A 9,197-nucleotide genomic window follows, 5' to 3' on the forward strand; every position below is an offset into this window, starting at 1 on the left:
TTGTCCTCACTCCATTTTCCCCTTGACACCAAGCTTGACAAAACCACCCCAGGTCTGGGAACTGCACAGTAAAGGGACAGCTTAGACTTACTTACTGAGGACAGGAATACTGGGTGTGGCCTAGCCCATTACACAAATAACTTCTGACCTCTTTGTTTGATCTATGGTAACTGTTACCAAGATTTGGTATTTGGCTACAGATTTTTGAACATGGCTAGGTCTAGACACAGCTCTACTCTGACCAAAACCCTGTTCACCCCCTCTGGACTTTGGGCTTGATCTCTGTGTCCATGTTCTCGGTCCCGACCTCTTTGGACCTGGAAGGAGTTCCGTCCATAGGTGGAGTGGATGATTCCTTCATTCTGAACTGTAAGGGGAGCAATTTCTTGGACTTGCTTGGATGATGCAAGTCACCAAAGACTGCATTTGGTTCACAGATCCATCACGGAAATGGGTTGAGTTCACGTTACATCAGCACATCATAGAATTCTATTCTCTGATGTAAGAAAACACGGCAAATTTCTTCTGGTTGTTATTTTCTGAACACAAGGGCTACTGCATCACTGTAGCAACAAAGCACAAAACAACAGCTCTAAAACAGCCCAGTAACAGACGAATAGAATCTTCACATCAACGTGTCGGCATAGCAACCAAGTATCACATACAAATCAGTTACATTAACAACAACACGTAACAAAAGGTGTTAACTCTGAACTAAAAATAAAATATCAGATCATTACACTATGGTGGGATTTGCTGTTTCACTGTCAGACTGTCAATTTGTTAACCTGGTTTATGGTTAATATCTCTGTGATTACTGGGCCTATCCACAGTCAAAAGGCGAGTTCTAATAAAACAAGCTTTTCATGAGAGACTCTGCTTCAAGCCAGACACAGTTATGATTCAATGTGTCACATATTCAAAATGCACTAATCTGCACTAAACCAGTGATGGTGGACTAAGGCATCTGAGCAGCACTGTCAAATTCAATTCAATTCAATTCATTTATTTTTGTAACGCCCAAAATCACAACAACAGTTGTCTCGAAGGGCGTTCATGTTTTGGTTGATGGGGGAACCGGAGAACCCGGAGGAAACCCATCCAGACACGGGGAGAAACATGAAAAACTCCACACAGGAAGGCCTGGCGACCCGGGGATCAAACCAAACCCTCTTGCTATGAGGCATGAGTGTTGCCGTGCTGCCTACACAGAAAAACAAAACAACAGGAAAAATCAGACAAAACAAGAAAAATCGGCCAGGCGAGGAGGAGGAAGACCAGACGAGGAGGAGGAGAGCCGGGCGAGGAGGATGAGAGCCAGGCGAGGAGGAGGGCCAGGCGGGGAGGAGGAGAGGGTCCAGCTGTCATCGGGGCATCTGAAACAGTTACACTCCACAGGGGGAGTGGGACAGGGGACAACATGTGAATAGCATTGCTGATGAGACAATAGGACAAAGCAGAGGATAGTGCTCAGGTTGCCATACTTCCCCCAGCTAGTTATCTCCTACTGCAGCCTGTCTTATCCCGGGTTTTAATGTCCCTAACTCCCTCACTATGTAACCTGGTCATACGCTATACCGAAGAGGAAGGTTTTAAGCCTGGTCTTAAATGCAGAGACTGTGGGGGCCTGTTTAACATCAGCAGGGAGTTGATTCCATAGCACAGGAGCTTGGTAACTGAATGCTCTCCCTCCCACTGTACTTTTGGACACTCTAGGAACCACTAATAGTCCTGCATTCTGAGAGCGGAGTGCTCTGTTTGGCTGGTACGGGACAATAGCATCTTGCAGATAGGATGGGGCCATACCGTTTAGGGCTTTGTATGTCAGGAGGAGGACTTTGAATTTGATTCTAAGCTCGACAGGAAGCCAGTGCAGATATTTTAGTACAGGACTGATGTGGTCTCTTCTTTTAGTTCCTGTTAGGAGTCTGGCCGCTGCATTTTGGACCAACTGGAGGCTCCTTAAAGTACTTTTGGGGCAGGCTTCGAGCAGAGAATTACAGTAATCAAGTCTGGAAGTAACAAATGCATGGATGAGTTTTTCAGCATCGTTTTTAGGTAAAATATTTCTAATTTTAGTTATATTTCGCAGGTGAAAGTATGCGGTTTTACAAGCTAGGTTTATATGGGCTGTGAATGAGAGATTTTGATCAAATAGGACTCCAAGATTTTTTACAGTAGGGTTAGAAGCTATACTCACATTGTCGAGTGAGATTATCTGGTCCGACAGAGAATCTCTTTGACCTTTGGGACCAACGACAATGACCTCTGTTTTTTCAGGATTTAGGAGCAGGTAATTCAAGGTCATCCAGGTTTTGATGTCCTTCACACAGGCTCTGAGTTTATCTATTTGATCAGTCTGATTTGGTTTCATGGATAAGTACAGCTGAGTGTCATCAGCATAGCAGTGAAAATTAATGCCATGTTTTCTGATAATGTTACCCAATGGCAACATATACAGTGAATAGGATTGGACCAAGTACAGATCCTTGTGGAACACCACAGGCTACTTTAGAACAGGGAGAGGTGCTCTGGTTTATACTAACAAACTGGTACCTATCTGATAGATAGGATTTAAACCAACTGAAGGCAGTCCCTCTGATTCCAATGTCACATTCTAATCTCTGCAGTAGAATGTTGTGATCAATGGTGTCAAACACTGCACTGAGGTCCAGTAGGACCGGGACTGAAGCCAGCCCGTTATCAGAAGCTAGTAGTAAATCATTTGTTACTTTAAGCAGTGCAGTCTCTGTGCTGTGGTGAGCTCTGAATCCAGATTGAAATTTTTCAAATATATTATTGTCCTGCAGGTGGTGGCAGAGCTGTTTCACCACCACTCGTTCTAGAATTTTTGAGAGGAAGGGAAGATTAGAGATAGGTCTATAGTTGACTAGTTCATCAGGATTTAGGTTAGGTTTTTTCAAAAGGGGTTTAATCACAGCATACTTAAAGGACTGAGGAACGTAGCCATTTTCTAACGACATATTTATTATGTTATGGATGGAATCTATTATTAGGGGGAGGGCTTCTTTGAGGAGTCTGATTGGAATAGGGTCAGGCATACAGATTGATGGTTTGGACGACATGATGGTTGAGGTAATCTCCACCTCATCAACAGGAGTAAATTTATCTAATATTATTAGAGGATCCATGTGGCATATTGGCATTACAGACTGGATTAGCTCAGAGCTGATTTTTGGAGTAGCTTTGTTGATTTTGTCTCTAATGGTTGTAATTTTGTAATCGAAGAAGTGAAGAAAGTCATCACAACTAATGTTCGAGGGGATAAGAGACGCATTAGCAGTGTGGGAGTTTGTCAGCCTGGCTACAGTGCTGAACAGAAATCTGGGGTTATTTTTGTTTACTTCTATTAGATTTGAATAGTATCTAGTTCAGGCTTTCCGCAGAGCGGCCTTATAAGTGAGCAGGCAGAGCTTCCATGCCTTCAGAGACTGCTCAGAGCTCGAGCGGCGCCAAAGCTTCTCTGAGCGTCTCACATGTTGTTTTAGTGTCCTGAGCTGTAGCGTGTACCATGGAGCCGGAGGTCTTGGTTTAATGCTTTTCTGTTTTAGCGGAGCTACAACATCGAGAGCAGATTTTAAGGTGAGCATTGTTCTGTCAACCAATTGATTAGTGACAATTGGATTAAAATTATTGTCATTGTCACTTTCAGTAATGGCTCAATAATTTCTTTAAACTCTGTAACCGATTTATCTGATAATGTTCTTTTCATTATAGTTTTTTCTGTGGGGCTGGATAGTCTTTTAGTATAAATTGAAAGGTAATTAAGAAATGGTCAGAGAGTATAGGGTTTTGAGGAAGGACAACTAGATCATTAATCTCAATACCGTAGGAATGGAAGACCACAGAAAAACAATCAAATTGAGAAGTAAATACTGGCTAGCATTTATCAGATAGACCAATACCTTCCTCTCTGCTCCTGATCAGTCTCTCTCTGCTCTGTCCCTGTCTCTCTCTGCTCTGCCCCTCTCTTTGTCCCTGTCTCTTTCTGCTCTGCCCCCTGTCTTTCTTCCTGCCTCTTTCTGCTCTGCCCCCTGTCTTTCTCCCTGTCTCTCTCTGGTCTGTCCCAGTCTCTCTTTGCTCTGTCGCTGTCTCTCTCTGCTCTGTCCCAGTCTCTCTTTGCTCTGTCGCTCTCTCTCTCTGCTCTGTCCCAGTCTCTCTTTGCTCTGTCCCAGTCTCTCTCTGCTTTGTCTTTGTCCCTGTCTCTCTCTGCTCTGTCCCTGTCTCTGTCCCTGGCTCGCTTTGTTCTGTCCCTGTCTTCACACATGCGCTCTGTGAATCAACACCAGTGTGTCCTGGAACTGTTCAGTGAAAGCAATAATAAATGTAGTATTTCCCTGCGTATTTCTAACATGAATCTACCCACGGTTTTCAGTCAGAGTGAGACCTCTGTTTCCTCTAAAGCTCTGTGTACACGGGGCATGCGCAGAGTGATCAGGCTGCACGTTTCAGCTAGAGAAGGTGAGTTTATTACTCTGCGTTTTCAAAGTGCGTTTGCCTAAAACTGGATTCGATTTAGTTACGGTTTGTCCCGAATATTTACGGAACTTCTAAAATGTCATGCTCAAATGTATGACGTGAGACGTATTTCCACATTTTACCACGTCATTGTGCATTCAAGAGTTCAGTTGTAAATACAATGAATAAATTCTAGATCGATAAGACTAATGCCATACTGAGAATTCCTGGCAAAAGCAATAACATCTCCATGTAGACAAGCAGGTGACAGAATCCCCACCAGGACGGTGCTCCTTTAAAATAGAAGTAGTAATAATAATGGTAGTTGTAAGGTTTTGGTGGAGCCCTTCCCGTGTGTTGGGTGCCCTCCATGTGTGTCAGATGGCCTCCCTGTGGATCCATGGGGTCTTCTTGTTTGTGTTTTTGTTTTCCAGAGCAAAGCAGGTGTAGGAGTGAGATGAGTTGTGGTACGGAGAAAAAGAAGGCCGTAGATCTCCACCAGGGGGTGCTGCAAAAAAACTTGTCTCCAGAGAGATACCTGAAGATTCAACTGTATGTGTGAAGCAGGACTTAACTGGCTTAGTCGGGGACTGAGTCGGGGACTGAGTCGGGGACTGAGTCGGGGACTGAGTCGGGGACTGAGTCGGGGACTGAGTCGGGGACTGAGTCGGGGACTGAGTCGGGGACTGAGTCGGGGACTGAGTCGGGGACTGAGTCGGGGACTGAGCAAGATCTAAAGGAGGGGTAAAGGAGGACTGGACCAGGACTGGACAAGGACTGGACAAGGACCAGGAGCTCTTCTACTCTTATGAGAAATGATTAGTGTATGCTGTTGCAGGGAGCTGGAGGAGGCTGTGACTTTGACTGAAGTAGAGCTGAGATTCTTCATCATTTCTGGGCTCAGGAGTCTTCACGGAGAGGTATGGCTCAGACGAGGAACAAAAGCCAAATATTTTGTAGTTATGTATGAGACAATTCTTATTGTTAACTTCCGTGTTGGTCAGAAGCATTTTGCAACACCCGGTGTGACATGTCTTATTAGCTGTCAAGATTCAAGATTTATTGTTATTGCCATAGAAAACAACAAAATTAGGTTTAGAGCGGGGGTGTCAAACACATTTTCCCAGAGGCCCAAATCAGCAAAATGGTTTCCCTCAACGGGCCAGATGTAATGTAAAATAAATACAACTACTTGCAACTTGTTAATTAACGGTTTCTAAATTTACTACTTACTCAAGTTACAAATATTGCATATGCATTTCCATAGATGTAAAAAAATATGGCTGTGTAACTGTGTATCTCCTGATAAACTGACATTTTAAGACAGTCATACCTTTTAATTTACCTTGTCGCGGGCCACATAAAATGACATGGCGGGCCACATTTGGTCCACGAGCCGTGAGTTTGACACATGTGGTTTAGAGCATCAGCACCATATAGTTTTGATATAAAGTGCAATACCAAAGGTGCATTAGCCCACTGGACGTCTCCCAGACTAACTAGAACAGGACTGCCACAAGACAGTTTAAGAATCGCTGTATCAGATTACTGCAAATGCAACAGCCTGGTTATGGACTGGGGAATATGGATCATCCATCAAGAGTCCAATAAAGCTGGATCAAGGAAGCAGAAGTCAGGAAACTAGGCTCTTTGAATCTTCAGAGCATGGAGCTCCAACACCACACCACTGACCATAGACCTGGCAGATCCATCAGGCTGATATTGATGAACCACTTACAGGAATGGGACAAGCTCTCATGAGACAAAATACCCACAAGACTATGCACATATGGTAAATGATCACATTTTTCTATAGCGCTTTTCTACCTTCAAGGCACTCAAAGCGCATATGGGAGAATGATAGGGTTAAGGGCTGGTAAGTCACATCTCTCGAGGAGCTTTGGTTCCAGAAAGTAGGTCTACAATTACAACTGACATATTAAATAAAAAAATGTTAGGCCAAAAGGGATCACAAAATTAATTTATTATAAATTATTTCTCGCCTTGTCTCGTTCTCGTGGACCAAACTTGCATCTCGTCTCACGTCTCACCTTGTGTCTCATCCCACCCCTCACAACTAAATATGAATTTGATAAGAAGACGAGCTAAGTCTAAGGCTTTACAAAAGTCTGATATAGGCTTTGCTTTAGTTATAGACGATGGTTTTGCACTAGTCTCAGACCTGTGCTAGAATCCTGCTCAGGAGCTGGAGAATTATTAGAATTAAGGTACTCGGACTTGACTGTTTTTAATGCTGTTTTTTAGCATGAATGTGAGGTGAATTAGTATGTGCGCCATTTTCTGACTTAATATGCATATTTAATAATAATTTTGTTTTATTTTTGGAGGTTGGTGCAGCACTGAATTTTGACCTTTTGGAACACAGTGACGTTTCAAATGTGGCTGTGCTCAAAGTATCCAAAGAGTGAGTGACTAAACCAGGACTGGACCGGGACTCGACAGGGACTAATGTATTCTTTTATTTTACAGTGATCTGGTGAAACTTTGGAGCTCTTTGACTTTACAGGGATTTTACAAGAACCACCGCTGTGCTTTCAGAGTCCTACAGGTACTGGACTGGGCCTGGACCAGAACTAAACCAGGACTGAAGCAGGATTGAACCAGGACTGGACTGGGATTAGGCTGGGGCCGGACCAGGACTAGTTCTTTATTGCTTTTATTTAGACTTGGACTAAACCAGGTCTATTCTTTTTTTTTTTTTTAGGTCTCCTCAAGTCCACCAGACAGTTGAGAGCTGGAACTGACTCACGATGTGGCTCTCGTCCAAGACTGGTCTCAGGTGTGGTCTCACGACTGCTCTCAGGTCTGGTCTTAGTCTGGATTTGCCCTGCTCTGGATTTTATCTTCGGTCTCTTCACGTTGGTCAAGTTTTCAGTCTGACCAGGACTTTCTCTGAACAGGACCTGGTTCAGTTCTCTGTTCTGACCGGGGACTCGAACCCTCTCCATCTGGACCAGGACTTTGTGAAAACTACGGTTTACTCCAGACCTTTAGTCCATGGAGTCCTGGTGAGTCCTGGGAACCGCCATGTGCATATTTTGAAGTCTTTTCACCATGCAAAAGATTATATTTTAAGCTGGTATGGCAACTGTCCTAATCTTTCATCTTGAAACCCATGTATAGACCTATGTTTTAGGAAAGTGTGTCTTATTTATTTACATATACATTTTGATGTTTCTTTTAACATTGTTTAAAATAGCACATATTAGCAATTATTGATTCATGATTTATTAGTGGTGTGCAGTATTGACAAAATATGAATATATATATATATATTTTTATTTTTTTTTTTTTTTACTGGATATACTGTATTTTGCAGATCTAAATTGAAGCCTTCAAACTAACGTCCCAATTGCCCGAGCAGCCAGTTCCTTTTACATTCTCTTTGATTCTGAAGTGTCTGTAACAGAGCATGACAAACCTCCATCCTAAGTTGGGAAAGTCCAACCACAGACACTAATTTGTATCACGTTTCTCAAATGCAGATATCTCTTCTCCAAAACTCTGTATGATTTATCTCAGGTAAAAGAAGTGATATATTTATTCTGAATATGAGTTTGGTGCTTCATTTGTTGATTCTGCAAAGAGCTACTGTTTGCGATGTAAGTGCGATATATTGCTGAAAAAAAACACAATAAACGATAATATTGAAAGTAATTTATGCCACTGACACAATAACTCTAAACCAACAAAAAAAATTCTAAATGTGAAATATTGTTAAAAACTTGAGCTACAACAAATAAATAACAACAGAATGAAACACTTTAGTAGTTGGTTTGAATTTATAATTAATCATAAAAGTTATTTATTCAATCTTCTGCAGCCCAAATCCCAACGTAGAACAAATAATAAAAAGTTCTTCACTATTTCAAAGGAGAAGTCCACACAATAAATATTGAGCCCCATAAATCATTGGTCCATCATATATTGAACAATAAGTCGATAAAGTATTTATTTGTCAAAGCATGTGACTCTAGCTGCACATTGTAATGTAACTCTCATGTTGTGCTATGTCTACTTAGGTAAATGGTCTGATCTCTGCTCTCCTGGGCTCAAATGCTCCCGGCTGTATTCTCCTGAAGCAGGAGATCCGCTTCCCCGCTCCACTCTTCACCAATGAACCGGTCCTGGCCCAAGTCCAGGTCCAGAGAGTCCGGCTTTCCACAGCCCTGGTCTCAGTCCGGGTCCAGACCAAAGACCAGACCGAAAACCTAAAAGTAGTCCTAGAGGGAACTGTAACTGTAAAGATTCACCAATTCAATAAGGAAGGACAGAATTGAATAGAGCCAGGGGAGCAGCCCGAAAAGCCATCCAGCTAGGTATGTCTAACCAAGACCAGGCTCAGGTCCACTGCTCCTGACAGGTTTAACCTAGAGACACTGAAGGATGGGACAGATCAATACATTTCCCTATATAGACAATAAAGGACATGTTCTTTTCCTTTCAGAAATTGGACAAGAAACTGCTGTCGTATGGAATAGTCGTTTAATGTGTGTTTGTGAACATTAAAACAACTAATCCAAATCCTTTATAGCAAGAGCTATTTCAGGGGTATTTTTGTTAAAACAATCAATATTAATTTCTGTCAATAAAAAAATAAAACTTAACCTTTTTTTTTTTTTTTAACAATAATTATAATAATCTACATATTGACAAATTGTTGTATTTTTTTTTTTATAAAATTGTCATGGACGCTA

The 9,197-nt window shown here is 42.2% G+C and overlaps 1 protein-coding gene across 2 annotated transcripts; it reads left to right on the top strand.

The window, feature by feature from the left end:
* The first annotated feature begins 4,904 nt into the window (after positions 1 to 4,904).
* On the top strand, positions 4,905 to 9,087 carry rpp14 (ribonuclease P/MRP 14 subunit). 2 transcript variants are annotated; one of them, XM_033973675.2, is made up of 5 exons: positions 4,905 to 5,031; positions 5,318 to 5,399; positions 6,828 to 6,904; positions 6,970 to 7,048; positions 7,205 to 7,333. In XM_033973675.2, the coding sequence occupies exons 1-5, from the start codon at positions 4,937 to 4,939 to the stop codon at positions 7,229 to 7,231; spliced, it is 360 nt and encodes a 119-aa protein (XP_033829566.2). In that variant the 5' UTR covers positions 4,905 to 4,936; the 3' UTR covers positions 7,232 to 7,333. The 2 variants fall into 2 exon arrangements, with proteins under 2 accessions (XP_033829566.2, XP_033830160.1); XM_033974269.2 differs by lacking the exons at positions 4,905 to 5,031; positions 5,318 to 5,399; positions 6,828 to 6,904 and adding an exon at positions 8,523 to 9,087 and having other exon boundaries at positions 7,205 to 7,508.
* Positions 9,088 to 9,197: the final 110 nt, after the last annotated feature.

Source organism: Periophthalmus magnuspinnatus, chromosome 10 (assembly GCF_009829125.3).
Source record: "Periophthalmus magnuspinnatus isolate fPerMag1 chromosome 10, fPerMag1.2.pri, whole genome shotgun sequence".
NCBI classification, from domain to species: domain Eukaryota; kingdom Metazoa; phylum Chordata; class Actinopteri; order Gobiiformes; family Gobiidae; genus Periophthalmus; species Periophthalmus magnuspinnatus.

Coding starts and splice junctions, on each gene's coding strand:
- rpp14 (XM_033974269.2), top strand. CDS start 7,251: ATGTGGCTCTCGTCCAAGACTGGTCTCAGGTGTGGTCTCACGACTGCT. Junction 7,509..8,522: donor CTTTAGTCCATGGAGTCCTG/GTGAGTCCTGGG, acceptor ATGTCTACTTAG/GTAAATGGTCTGATCTCTGC.